The 15,347-nt window shown below is 37.5% G+C and overlaps 2 protein-coding genes across 2 annotated transcripts in view; both read right to left on the bottom strand.

Annotated features, from left to right (window-relative positions):
• Positions 1–15,347, bottom strand: part of LOC142334730 (protein sidekick-1-like) — a 276,341-nt gene that overhangs the window by 138,398 nt on the left and 122,596 nt on the right. The gene's annotated exons all lie outside the window — the stretch shown is intronic.
• LOC142334729 (serine/threonine-protein phosphatase 6 regulatory subunit 1-like) lies at positions 650–7,396 on the bottom strand. Its single transcript, XM_075382984.1, has 2 exons — positions 5,662–7,396; positions 650–2,418 (listed from the first exon to the last, which is right to left on the bottom strand). Exons 1-2 carry the CDS (start codon positions 7,372–7,374, stop codon positions 1,261–1,263), a joined length of 2,871 nt encoding a protein of 956 aa, XP_075239099.1. The 5' UTR covers positions 7,375–7,396; the 3' UTR covers positions 650–1,260.

Genomic DNA, 15,347 nt, shown 5'->3' on the forward strand with positions numbered 1-15,347 from the left:
TCAAAATTTTCTCCGCTTTGTCTCAAACTATTTGATGTTGTCACAAAGCTTCCAGATTAGATTAATGCAAGTAGCGGTCAAATGGAAGCCTTAATTATATGGAGGACATGCTTCTGGACACTATTTTAGGGTATAAGAAACCTTTTCTACTTCACTAAAATTACTTTTACTAATTGAATTGCAAATATTGAAGCGACTCCTAAAGAATTTCTGTTAAATCATATATGAGACAAAATGGACTGCTAATCAATATGATACCAACTCAACAGCGCAAGCATCAAATTTCAGATTTAGATCAATTAAAATCACGCAAAAATAAAAAAAAATCAACAGTGAAAAAGTCACTAGACAGCGACCCAATGATCCCAATTGGGGCTCACAATGTTCACGTTTCTGAAAAATGAAATTTGAAATAAAATGTATTCATCAAAAGCTTTAGCATGGTACCCTTCTTATTTTTCAAGAAGGCAAAAAAGCTGTGAACTTTACAGAAAAAGAAAGACAGCCTCATTTTTAAAGATAGTAGTAGCCGCTGGCGCAGGGTCGATAGTGTCACCAAAAAAACCCGAGCTTCTGACGAACAGCACTGCCATACTTCAAAATGATAGGACACTGTGGCTGTGATATCATAGTGGAGTTCAAAAAGTAGTGGTATAGAAAATTTCTGGTAACATAATAATAATTACGTACAATGTGAGTAGTAATAGAAAAGAATTATTTACAATACAAGAGTCAATTTGTATGTGACACATCCAACTATTAAATTAATCGCACAGCTGAACACGACCGATCGATTTTTGAAGAGAAGGAATGCGTCTTCCTTCAATTGATGCAAACTCATCAGTTGGGGGATGGGGACTGAAACTACAGCATTGCAATGGTAAGTAAGTACTCTAAATGACAATCAGAACAATCAATAATAATAATTATTACTATAATCAAAACTGATACACATCGGGAGCTTATTGAAAGAAGGGTGTCCCAGAAGGGCGGCTAACTCGAGCCAACAAAGCACGAAAGCCAGTCATTCAAAAATAGGGCGGGAGTTCTTGGAGCTCTTATTCTAGGCGGAATTGCAAATACGATTTTTTCCGTGATTACAAATTAGAGGCTACGCTTTGATCTTGATCGCAATTGATTGCATTTTGACGCGTAGTCTAATAGAAAAATGGTAAGGAGATAGAATGCATTGGCGAAGCTAATCGAGTTACAAATCATTCTCAATCGCCACACTAACTAATTATCTGGCAATTTTAATAATCAAGCGCCACTGTCGCTCGATGACGAGTTTTCCTGTTCACCGGAAGTTATCTCCTGTATGTTTTGCTCACTACTATCTTGGCTTTTGGCAGCGAGACCTGTATCCGGCAGCGTTTCTGGTTGCTGAGACGAAGAAAAGGACTTGACTAAACCTGAGCTCAAGAAGTTGAAATTTTCTCCCAACTGTTCGATATTATCGTCATCTGAAGCGTCTGAAAAAAGAACTGGTGGGGGTGTCTGCTTCTCATCACTTTCCACCTTTGTTGATGAAGAATCATTTGGTGCTGTTTCACCGAAAGGATTGAAGACCTGTGTCGTATCCTCGCACGAGTTCGATTCCATTTTTGTGTCTTCACTCAACTCTACGGATTGGAGTACCAGAGGCGGCACTGTAGAATCGTTGAATTGGGCGGTTGAAGAAACCGGATCCGACTCAGGTCCGTTGCCAAAATTTGTAAAGTCAGCCCAATTAGAAGGCTCGTTAGTTGAAGCCACATCACCATCGCCAAACGGGTCGCTGTTTTCATTATTGCTCAGCTGTACTTGTACATCTGAGGGCTTTTCAGATGTGATTTGATCATTAAAAGGTGTAGAAAACAAATCGTAGCTTGCAAAAGGATCGACCGCTTCGCTAGTTGGGGGGAAATAGCCTTCTCCTTCAGTGTTGTTGTTAATAGTGGACGAGAAGGGATAGGAAAATTCCTGGTTGAATTTCGCATCGAAAGAAGCGGTGAATGACTGATTCAGGGATGCAGCACTTTGTTGTTCTTCGTCCTGTTTACTGCTACTGCTTAGGTCCATATCCTCCAAATCATCGTCGAGACCCTTGAAAGAGTTCAACCTCTGTTCACACAGACTTTCAAACAGGTTGGCTGACCTCTCGTGGTCTGCATCGCTCATAGTAGCCACCTGACTTTGCTTGAACTGAGGAACCTGCAGCGACTTCCCGCTGAAAAACTCATCTAGGTCTTTTGGACCTGTCAAACTTTCAAATTGTGAAGTGTCGGTTGTCATTTCCTGTGTGGAGTACTCTAAAAAGGCCTTTTGAAGAGCCGGCTCGTCGTTAATCTCCGGAAAAGCTGACGACGAGTCATCATCATCAGTGCTGTATTTGTTTGGGTTTGTACCTCCTAATGGTCTTTCATACTCCTTCGTAATCTGAACATAAACCATAAATTGGTTCTACAAAAAACTTTTAAAGACATTTTTAATTGCATCTTAGAAAGTAGACGATTGTGCACAAAAAATCTTGATTGAAGTTACTCAACCGAACATTTTACTTTTCTAACAATGCTTATGCTCCATAGACTACGCATATCCTATGCACATTTGTTAGGATGCAAAAAAAATAAAAGTAATAAAAAACTTCAATTATTTTTGTTCAAAACTCCATAGAATGGTCGTTGAAACATTATCCGAGCCTGGCCTTTTCTGTAAAGTTAATTTTGGACACTGAATATCTTTTGAGGAAACATAGAGTGAAAATTTAGTGCGAGACTCCCAATATACGACAAGTTTGTCAAATATTTTCTTTGTTCTGGGAGAAAAAAACTCTTTCGACCATCAGTTTTCAAAACTCAAATTGAAGCAACTTTTTGAAGCAAATTGAAGCTAAAATCGTGCAAAAAAACGATCATTTTTATCGTTAATATTCAAAACTCGTCTAGTCTAATTTCTAACCTCAGAACGTGTCATAGATATTTTTAGATGCAATTTCATCAGGTTAAGCAAGGTTACTTTTTAATAAAACAAAACGGCACTAGTGCGAGACAGCAGCACAGAATGTCCCAATAGACGACTCAAGTTTGTAAAATGTTTTCTTTGTTCTGGGAGAAAAAACTCCGACAATCAGTTTTTCATAACTCAAATTGAAGCAATTTTTTGAAGCTAATATCGTGCAATAAAACGATCATTTTTAAAGTTAATATTCAAAACTCGTCTAGTCTAATTTCTGTACCCTGAGAATGTGTCAGACATTTTTAGATGCAATTTCATTAGGTTTAGCAAGGTTTCTTTTTAATTAAACAAAATGGCACTAGTGGGAGACTATAGCAGCGAATGTTTCAATATACGAATCAGGTTTGTCAAAAACTTTTCTGGCCATCAATTTTTCAAAAATCAAATTCAAGCGATTTTTCAGCAACCTCGATTACAACATTCTTTGATATGAAAACTGAAAAAATCACAGCCTTCGATTCTAAAGCACATGTATTGTCAACTATTTTACAGGAAGAATTTCCTCGGAAAATTGATTTTCAACAAAAGCAGTCGGTCGGAAAAACAAAAACATCTTAAACACATAGTAATTGGCAAAAAAAGGATTAATGTACAAGCTGTAAGTAGCAAACAAAAAAGACTGGTTTTTCCTCCAACGAAATTTTTATCATTGAAAATATGTTCACCTAACAAAATCTTGAACACATAGGTAGACTTCGATTACACGACATCTAGGTGACTCAAGAAAAAACATCACTACTTTTGGGTGACAAATAGAAAAAGTATGACGTCGATTTTATATTTTTCAATACACTGAAACACTGGAAGTTTTTTGAATATTAAGTACCTCTCACGGGTAAATTATGAACTTTAGCCATTGAATCAACAGGAGTCATCGGGAAAAGGTAGATTTCGAAGTCAACCAAGCATAAGTTGATAATAAAACAATTGCAGTGTTGGTAATGATATTCTTCATTTTTTCTCAAAGATATCTTATTAAAAATGCCCAATATGTAATTATTTTGGCCAATCAGTCATATCGAACCCTTAATTAACCAGTGGACTTGATTTTGTGCAGTATTAAGCGGCTATGTAGGAAAAATTCTTTGTACCTCAATTAAACCGGACTAAACCATTGAATCAAAACAAAACTATTAGCACGCGCAAACATCAAATCAATTTAAGACTGAAGCAAGGAGGTTGAATGAAAAAAAAACATTTTTTTTCACTCTTTCGACAAATAGTTGCCTTTTCTGTTGTTGACTTTCGTTATTTTACCTTACATTAACACAAAATCGTGAACAATTATATTGCGGAAGGTAGACATGAAAGGAATCTGATTTTTTCCCGAAATTCCCATGTTTGTTCCAATCAATGGCATTTCAATACCATCAATTGCAAATGAAATATGGTGGGTGTATTTGAATTTTAGCCCAGGAATACTTAAATTATTTTCTCTTTAAAAAAATTCTTGATCTTACTCACTCTTTACTCCGAAAGGTTAATATATTGTTTTTATATCATTATCTTTGAATCAAATAATATATGATATAGAGGCCTCAATTTGGTCGGAAAATAGTTTGACCGAGAGGAAAAAAACAAACAAATTTTCCAACTTGGCTTGGTTTTTCTTTTTCTCCAGAAAAATTGTTTTCTGTATTTTTTATGTACATAAAGAAAGTCAGTTGGTCATTTGGATACGGCTTCCAGGAAATGAAATCAGAAATACAAATTAGACAACAAAAATTGTTTTAACAACGCATTTAAAATTACATTCCCATGTTCTATTAAGTTTTTTATTTCGGTTAGTTCTAAAATCTATCGAACTATAAAAAATAAAAGCCTAAAATGGGTACTGTGAAGAGAGCTCGCGAACGGTTAAAAAAAAACACTTTTCAAAGGAAATCTTATGTTTTTGTTTTGTTTTGAAGCAGATTTATATAATCGAATAGAACTGAAATTTATTGACAAAATTTTGAAGCAATTGTATTAAAATAATTTAGATTGTATTATTATTAATATAAAGATAATATACTTCTCATCCCCACACCCCTCCAAAAAATGAATAAAACTCCGGTGTTTTCTTTTCCGGTCTTCCTTTCAAACAGCTCCCCTTTTTCAGCCTGTTATAAAATTTTCACTTCCTAATATAAAAATCAAAACTAGTCTCTAAGAGTGTTTCTCTTTTTTTTTCTCAACGATCCGTAAACAAAAAGCGAAAATTTTACTGAAGAAAAAAGTCCTCGCATATATTTCCCCCATTTTGATAGGATGTTGCAACAAAATCAACCAAAGCACCAGCATTAGTTTTGAAGGGAAATGTTTGCAAGCAAATATTTTAGTTAAAATAAAATTGAGATGCCTAGAAAATCTTCATACGATACAAACTAAAAAAAAAGGATAACAAGCATCCCTTCAATCAAGTTGAAATTTTTGTCCAAATTAGGACTGATAATTTCAGTTCTTTTATCTTCCGTTTATGTTTTCAAATGTCTGTTACCGATTTGTACAATTTTCATTTAAATCTATCTTCAATGCTTAAAGCAGGTTGATTGAAAAGATTTTTAGAAAGACTTGAAAATAATTTTAAATAAGTTTTCAACTTTTTTCTAGAAGTGTACATGAGGACCATCTTTTATCGATTGTCACTTATCAATCGAGAGCATTTATTCAATATATTTTTACCTTATCCACTTCTTCTGTAACCGTACTTTTCCAATGCTGTTCTATCTCAGCCGAAATGTACACTTCACTGCATTCGTTATCTTGGAGAAACTTGTTTATCAGGCCCGTTAAGGTAATTACATGTCCAAAATTGCCACTGGATGTAGAAAACAAATCTCCAGAACCCTTTTTCTTCAATCTTCTGTTTATTTCGTTCTCCCATGATTCATTTAAATGCTTAAGTATGTCGGTCTGTGTGAAAAAGTATTTAGGCATGTCCAAATTCGCTATTTTTTCGCTGAGATCAACTGGTAATGTCTTCAGAGACGAACAAATACTGAAGTATGACCGAGTTAGTTTCACTGCCAGACCATGCAAAATATTGTTATTCGGGTATTCAAATACTGAAGCAATGATTGAGCTAATTATTTTGAATTCTACTAGTTTGAACAAAGTATCGGCACTGCTCTCGACGAAAAAGGCAACATTTGACGAGAACTGTTCTAATATTGCAACTACGAGCTCGACTATCTCCAGTCTCACCCAGCCAAATGGAACTTGAGGACTATCAGAGGAGGATAGCATGAGCTGTCGTTGCGTCGGTGGCGAAGAAAAAACTGAGCAAAGATGGTCGAAGACGGGATTGAGCATTTTGAATGCGAGTGAGACTGTCTGATTAAGAACGTTTAACGTATTGGCAGAATACTCCTCGTTTGCGCCTGCTATACTCAAAGCCATTGGTTTGGCTGTAATCATAGACACGAACAGTTTAATAGTAAAGCCTACAGTTGTAACATTGTTTGAGTTTGCGGACATTTGACTGAGAAGAAGCTCAATAGAACCGGTTGATAAAATTTCGAGAAGGAACGCACATTGTTGATCTTTCAACTCTGTTAAGTCGGTTTGGTCTTGCTCAATCGTGGCAATCAAATGGTCTCGAGACAATCTTATTAAGTCTTCTAGTACCATTGCTGAATTCATTTTAGCCTGATTATCTGATGCTGAACCAAGAGAGTTAATCAGAAGGGCAACCAATTTTTGAGATTTCATGTACTCCAAAATTTCATCTCTAATAGATTCATTATCTTGGTAAGTAACGATACGCATAATAACGTCCGCAAATGCCGAATTTCCAATATGATTCACCAAGGAAGACATGATATGATTACGACTGACCAGGTACTCTGAGAACTGCTTTGCATAACCAGGAAACAAAGATGTTACAACTTTTGAGAAAAAGCTGGCCTGCAAAGGATTGATTTCAGTTGTTTGCGATAGCAGAGTCCACAGTGTATCTAATCTTGGACTCTCTATCAAACATCCGCAAATTTGATCGGTGCAAGATGAGAGAATTTCCGATATAACACTCGGCTTTTTAAAGCGGTCAAATATCTCAAATTCCATCTCAGATGGCTCGGTGGTAATCTGAGCAACCATGTAGTCGAAGACCGATTTCTGGCACAAAAAATCAAGAAGTTGTTGATTTTTTGCTCGAACTTCTTGAAGAAGATCATCTTCATTGAGCAATTCCGATAGGGTGGAGATATTAAGCTCTATGTTTTCATTGTTCGGAGTGGCTTCTTCGGAATCACCTGCAGCGCATTCGGTTTCAGCTTTAGAAGTTTCAATTTCACCCTCTGATGAATTCTTGACATCATTTGATGCAGCTGACTTATATTCCTCTAAAATTTCGTCTATCCTACTAGACGCAGCGTATCTATATTGCCAAAACATTCTGAAAAGACGAATTGCTATTATACACAGTCCTAAAGAAAATTTAGGCAATGCCCCTCTCCTTATAGGGTAGTCGGTCAACTCGGGGCGGCAAGTCAACACTATATACATTTGTAAATTCTGACAGTAGTCAGCATCAACTTAGCATCACATGCAAACTAAATAGAACATCACGCAGAAAATTGATAAATACACTCCAGATTTATGAAGGGTTTGACTGAATCAAAGGAAAACGTCATAGGTGACAAGCACTGCGATCCTAGAGTAGCAATCCCCCTCCTCAACAATTGAGAAAAATGTGAAAACAAAAGATAGACAAATTTGAGATCAAAGAACTAATGGCGATACTAGATGAGTCAACATCATCGTTCAACAACCTCAGCTCCCATTGAAGCATACACAATCTCGCGCCGCCTAAGCATCCAAGAGCCTCCTCAACAATGGTATTAGATGCTTCGACGGTCTCGCGTGACATCATCGTGCGAGTTCCCCGTATGCATATGATTTAGCTTCGCAATAGAGCGAAGCCTGTCTCGGTGTTTATGGATTTGATGTCAGCGTAGGTGTCCTCCTTTATCTCGCTCAACTTTCCTGCTATGCGTGACTTTGGAAGCAGAGTACACAAAATTAATGAATTAAATGTGGCCTTCTCGACATCCAATTCGTTGTTCATATCTAAGTTTCTTGATTTGCTTCGATTTGCAGGTTGCTGCACTGGTCTAATATCTTCCACTGGAAAGCTGTTTTAACACAGTTGCAATCAATTGCATGCATTCCCTTCGGTGAGTCCGCCTTGGCATGCTATGCTCTGCAACCATTGTGGTAATTTGTCGCTCATGTCTGCCCTAATATAGATAGATTTGCATCCATAAGTTGAGTTCATAAACCACGTGGGATTTAAGATCTTTATCAAAGCTGGTCTAATATCTTCCACTGGAAAGCTGTTTTAACACCGTTGCAATCAATTGCATGTATTCCCTTCGGTGAGTCCGCCTTGGCATGCTATGCTCTGCAACCATTGTGTTAATTTGTCCGCATGTCTGCCCTAATATAGATGGACCTGCATCCATAACAGTTGAGTTCAAAAACCACGTGAGATTTGAGATCCTTATCAAAGCTAGACTTAGGGCTAGGTAAACAGCTCTTGTTTCTGAGTGGCGAAAATTGTCTGTACATGACGAAATTTGTTCAGCTTCTTTATAAATTCATTAGAAATGCTGCCTCGGTACTGTAATAAAAATTGTTGTTTCTCAGTATTTTTCTGTTGTTTTACGGCTACCTCAGCGTTATATTCTTTTCTTTGTTCTTTTATTCGCAGCTGGTTAATTGTATCCTTGAAAATATTCCCTACCCAATGTCTAGGTTATTGATTTTGTTCCCAATTTTTTTTATTTTTTGTCAATGCTTCAAAGAACGCTTCCCAATGGCTGTTGCTTCCGAACTGGCGATGAATTGTTCCCTGCACAGCTACGATATTTCAGAATTATTCCTTTATCTGATGGTTTTTGATACCATGTGCAAAATATTGTACCCTCCGGTTGTACGTTAATTGAAATGTCCAGAAATGGCAAACTGTTTTTGTCATCCGTTGTTTCTAATGTAAATTGAAGATTTGGATAGTGGTTATTGACCGCATATAACAGCTCGTTGGTGTCACCTCTAACTGTTCTCACAATATCGTCGACATATATTAGGAAAACTTTTGTTTCACACGAAAGGTTAAAGTCAGTCTTAGCATTTTTCACTGCAGTATGAGCACTCCCAGAACTGGTTTTCCACTCTATCACATTCTGTGTTACTGATTCGCTGACATTTTGAGTGGGATCATCTATTCCAAATTTCGCCCTCAACACCCCTGGAGAGTGCTGTCACACAGTGTTCGCGATTGCGACAGGTGCTCCATTGTGCGTTGATTTTACACTTAAGTGTCTGTAGTTTCAATTGTGGCTCCCACGACCCATCCAAAGGTTAGCCAAAATCACTGCCAGGGACGCATCCATTGCCAAACCGTTTTTTTGCAGTAATAACTTTTATTGCGTTTGGAGTGGACGTTTGTGACACCTAAGTCATGCAGACGTTTCTCTGTTGTTCTAAGTACCAGACATACCAAGAACAACAGTGAAACGTCTGCTTGAATTATCCCTCACAAACGTCCATTTCAAATAAAATGAACGTTGGTACTGTCAAAAAGACTGGCTAGCAATAGGTGAATTCTTGGCAGTGATTTTGGCTAACCTTTGAATAGAATCGTGGGAGTCACAATTGAAATTACAGACATTTAAATATAAAACCAACGCACAATGAAGCACCCGTCGCAATTGCAAACACCGAGTGACAACACGTTCCAGGGGTGTTGTGTGTAAAATTTATAATAGATGTTTGCACTGAAAACGTCAGCGGATCAGTAACACAGAATATGATAGCATGGAAAACCAGTTCTGGATGTGCTCATACTGCTGTAGTGACCCTACAAACATGCTCACAAGTTTTGTAATGCAGAAGCTTTCGAAAATTACATTTTAAATGATTTAAAAAAAAAACTTTTGAAAGTGACAGCTAAACACGCTGATTTATGGCTTATTATTTATGAGACAGTATCTTTAAACAATTGTCTTAATAATTTATGGTTCAAACATTAGAACCGAGATTATATCAAAAAATAAATATGATGTTCAACGCTATCGTTGGGACCAAACACTGTGATTGGGAAATACAAAGAGAGCAAGGACTCTGGGACCAAGTTATAGTGGTAAACGCAAAAAAAGATAAAGCAGGGGGCTAAACCAGTTAGATTCAAGTATCACGGTTCATGATAACGCAATTTCTGAAGCTGCCTTCCATACATTTCACTTTTATAAAGGTTAAATTGTATTAATCCTTCTTTGAGCTAAACTTTGTTTAAAAGTTCCGAATTCAACTAGTTCCACCATTTCGAATATTTTGCAAGAATTCAGAGGACATTTTAGAGTCTAAGTTAATTGTAAGGGATTCTATTTTGACGACAGATAATTGTTCTTTTGTTAAGAAAAGAACGTCGAATCCCGAACAAAACGCAGTGTTTAGATTATCGGCACGGCCAGTGATTGTGCGGAAGAGGGAACACAAGTTTTGTCAACACGGTATTTGTTGCTCCGAAAAAGGATACAAAGTTTCATTGCAGCAACAATACGACATTGCAGACAAAATACTGCGCAGGCAAGTTGAAAGAAACACGACAGGATAACCACAGTAAAAAGGAAGAAGAGTCAGTTCCTGCGGTTTGACAAATTATTCAACATTGAGCAAAAATACAGCAAGTTGCTGGGAGTGGACAATTATTCAGAGAAGGGAATCACAGCAAGTCACTGGGAGTGTCTAAGCAATCAGTGAACGTTCTTTACAGAGCTTGGTTTCAGTGGTCAGTGATAGTGGGCTGCTTCTTTGAGGTGAAAGATCTTACTAGAAGAAGCAATTCCTCAGTATTTCAAGTGAAGAGAACTGCCTTGAATTACCACAAAAAACGGGTTAGATCAAATCAAAGGTGCTATTTGTGTCATTATTAATTGTTTTTTTGTAACAAATGGAAACTGGGACAAAGATTTGCATTCCTGAACGAAAAAAGGTGAGTATCAAAACTTATTACAGTTTCCGGTTCAAATGATTTAAGAACTTATTACGTTTTATACTTTTCAAATTAGTAAATGTTTTAATGTAACAACCGGAAACTGGGGCAAAGATTTGACTTTCTGAGCGGAAAAAGGTAAGTACCAAAACTTATTACAGTTTATGGTTCAAATGATTTAGCAGACTATTAGATTTTGCAATTTTCAGTTTAGTAAGCATTAGAGCGTTTTATTCGGGTACCTCAAATATTAAGACAAACATTTTACCCAGTGAAACGGATAAATCCTTTAGAATTTAAAATTGATCCGACCTAAATATATGTATCTATATATATATATATATATATATATATATATATATATATATATATATATATAACAGTACTGAAATATAACTGTAAAATAAAGGAATTATCCTAGTATTTTGATTCAAAATGGCAGCGGGTTCCGTATCAAAAATGTTATTGCCGGTGGCTTTCACCGGTTCAAATGTTTTTGAGTGCTATTTGACACATTTTGAGCGATATTTTCATTCCGCTCACAGAGGTCAGCAATTGAGTTCTATCTAACCTTACCGCACAACATGAGAGATAGCTACGACGAAACTGTTAAGGCTTTTCGAAATCACTACAGCAAAAAACCGGTTGTTTTCCGTGGAAAGCCCTCGCGCCCAGGTTTCGGTTGTTTTCGTGTTCAGCACCCAGGTGAAAAATTCACGGATTGTCGGGGGACTTAAAGCACTTAGCTCACAAAGCATAACCGGAGGAGTCACAAGATATCCGTGACCACTTAGTGCTCCGGGGCTTTCTGGAGGGAATACATCACACTCAGATTAAGTGAGACCCAAGAAAACATTAGAAGATAAAGATATGACTGTGGACAATGCGCTGTAAAGAGCGTTAAATCTGGAATCCGTGACAAGAATAGGAGAAGAAGAAGAAGTGCTTCAAATTGCTGCCATTAGACAAGATGACTCAAACAAATCCCTAGTCGAGGCGGTTAATGATTTGGTTCAGAAATTATCGGGATCTGCTGATGGCAATTCCGGGGAAAGTGGCGGTAACAGCCAAGGCTGGGTTTACAAACGACGCGGATATCAGGGACAGAATAATTTCAACCAAACCAAGGCAGACCCGATTTGTTAGAAAACAAAAGAAGTGGATTCCCCGAAAATGATAAAAATTTTAATAGAAACTCCAACGATACAAGTACTGGCATAGATTTAAACAGTGTCGGAACTGTTTTCATTGCGAAAGTTCCCAACACATAAAACGGTGTTGTCCTAATAGAAAACCCAAGCAAACAACAGTATCAGCAAATGTTATCAAAGTCTGTTCAACTAGCACAACAAAATGCTTTAGTATACAAATACTCATTGAAGGGCAAATAAAAGTGGGTCTAGTTGAAAGCAATAGGAGACACAAAACGAATAGGCCCATACAATGACAGAGTTTTTGCTGCTAAAAACACATCAGTTAAAATCTTAGGAGAAAAATTGAACTTTAGTTCAAATGAAACCCAATTAACCCGAGTTTTTGCATGAGTTTTTAGTCACTCAAGAAAATAATGTCTCGCTTCTACTAAGTTTGGACATTCTTTCTGATCAAATGTGTATTTCGAATATAAACGAAAAGATATTACTTTGTGGTCGAGGCAAATTCGCTATTCCGTTTACTACTCAGAACGTAAACAACGTTAATTCATTTACTGTTGGAAACGCTCATAGTGCCGGCAAAACACGAAGCCTGGATATATGTAATTGTGAAAAATGAAACCGCCGAGGTGATAAAGAAAAGTCAAGGCCTAGTTGAAGGCCTCAAGGACATTGGAAATTGCACTGGTATTTTAGTGGCTGACTGCATGATATCTGTAAAAAACTCAAAGAGCCGATTGAGGGTTGTTAACTTCTCTGATAACGAAATCAAGTTATTCAAAAATATTAAAAATGGAGACTTTTTCACTGACGATGACAGCATACAGGTAATTGGCTGGTTCACAAGCAAGAACAAGCCAAAACATCCGAAGTTTTCCGGATGGCGACTCATGCAACATTAGAGGGGACAGATTTAGAGCGGACATTAGAGGGGAAAAGAAATCAGTCCAACCAAGTAGTTGCAATGTTCTTGAGGCACTATCAAGTATTCTCCAGAAACTCAAATGACTTGGATTCTATGATAAAATAAAACATAAAATAAAACTAGAGGAAGATGCAAAACAAATCAGACGGGCCTACGACAGTATGAGTTTTGAAAAACGGAAAGCAATAAAAAATAGTGGAGGACCTAGAAGAACCCAACTTGTTTGAACCATCTCATTCATTCTGGGCAGCACTGTCCATACTAGACAAATTGAAAGATGGAACATTCCGACTAATAGTCGACTACAGAGGTCTAAATAAACAAGTTGAAAAAAGAAGCTGGCCATTGCCAAGAATTGACGATGTAATAGACTCGTTGGAGTGAAATTTTTTTTAGAACATCCACCTAACGTCAGGTTACTTCCAAATGGCCTTAGTGGAGGAATCACAAAAATTGACTGCTTTCATCACACCTATGGGTTTGTATAAATGGAATAGGTTACCAATGGTTTTAACCTCAGCGCCATGAGCGTTCGAAAAATTGATGGAACTAATCCTGGCGGGACTTTCATACGAACTAGCCTTGATATATCTTGATGACACAATAATTTTTGGCAAGTCGTTTGAGGAACTTTTATCTCGATTTGAGCTTGTGCTTTGTCGTTTAAAGGAAGCCGGTTTAAAAACCAAAGGCTTAAAATGTCGTTTCTTTCAAAAACGGATTTATTTTTTTGTCATATTATATTAAAAGATGGGGTAGAGGTTGATCCGGAAAAAGTAGCTGCAGTAGCAAATATGAAACCTCCCTCAAATTTGAAAGATATTTGTGAAATTCTTGGATTAGTTGGATTTTATCGGCGATTAATTGCAGATGTTGGTAAATTAGCGGAGCCGCTATACCGTTTGTTGAGTAAGACTGAAAAATTTATTTGGAATACAGAATGCGGCGAATCTGTGAACCAAATTAAATTAAAATTACAGGAAGCATACATAGTGTGTTTCCCAAACGATACCGACCCTTACACGTTGACCACAGATGCTTCTTTAGCTGGAATAGGAGCCCTCATTACCCAGAAGCAGAACTGGGGGGGATCGAGTAATCACCTATGCCAGCAAAACTCTGAATAAGGGCCAACAAAATTACTCAGCAACAAAGAGAGAATTATATGCTATTGTTTATTTCACTCAATACTTTCGGAATTACTTACTGGGAAGAAAATTTAACATCGTAGCAGATGGTGGCGCTCTTACGTGGTTGTACAGTTTCAAGGAACCCGTAGGAATGCTGGCCAGATGGATTGAGAAGCTTCGACAATTTAATTTTGAAAACCATCACCGAGCAGGGAAGAATATACCTCATGCGGATTGCCTATCCAGGGTGCCAGCGGTTGAGGACCCATTCTCTCGCGGAAGAAAAAACCCAGATACTAATCGAACAACCCACAGAAAACAACTGGTCCTTTGTTTTTGGAGACCAGACAGATGATCATCGACAGCATCCGCAGAATTCGCGAGAAATAGAAGAAGTGTTCTGCAGGCTGGAACAAAAAAAACGACCTGAAAAAAACCAAAGATTGGGGCGTCAAAAATAACATGGAAGATCTCGACCGATTCTCAAAACTTGTATATCTCAAAAGGGCTGCTAAAGTGACAAAAGCTGCTCGAAGAAAACTATCAAGTCCAGCCAATAGTTGTACAAAGATCATAAATGTATGTCACTCAACCTCATTTACGTGAAACCATGGGGCACCAGGGAGTGCAGAAAACTCTTGAAAAAGTCCGAGAACTTTTCTACTGGGTCGGAAAGAAACATGATATATACGACTGGATTTTGAGCTGCGATAAGTGCTCAAAACAGAAAAAACCTCAACAAACTCACAAGCACCCATTAACAGTATGGAAACCGAGCCATCCTTTTTGGCAGGTGGCGCTCGATATCATGGGACTTTTACCCGAAAGTGATGGTTTCAAATATGTTTTACTTATAGGAGATCAGTTCTCAAAATGAAACGAAGCGGTTTCTATGCAAAATGGAAACAACAACAGTAGGAAATTCTTTTGTGGACTGTTGGGCTTCACGATTTGGTTGCCCCGCGAACTTGCAGAGTGATAAGGGTACAAATTTTTTGTCAAATTTTTTCAAAAATACGTGCAAGGAATTGGGCATTGATCGCACCTCTACGACAGCGTATCACCCTCTAGTTAAAACAATGATTGAACGAACGAACCCAACAATTGAGGAGAGTTTGGCAAAATACGTAGGAGAACACCATAACACTTGGAGTAAATGCCTT

This window comes from Convolutriloba macropyga, chromosome 2 (genome assembly GCF_964194025.1).
Source record: "Convolutriloba macropyga chromosome 2, txConMacr16.3, whole genome shotgun sequence".
NCBI classification, from domain to species: Eukaryota; Metazoa; Xenacoelomorpha; order Acoela; family Convolutidae; genus Convolutriloba; species Convolutriloba macropyga.

What these genes read in the sequence shown, in the direction of transcription:
- LOC142334729 (XM_075382984.1), bottom strand. Translation starts at nt 7,374, where the DNA reads ATGTTTTGGCAATATAGATACGCTGCGTCTAGTAGGATAGACGAAATT. An exon ending in TTACAGAAGAAGTGGATAAG is followed by an intron (nt 2,419 to 5,661) that starts GTAAAAATATAT and finishes GTTTATGTTCAG; the next exon opens with ATTACGAAGGAGTATGAAAG.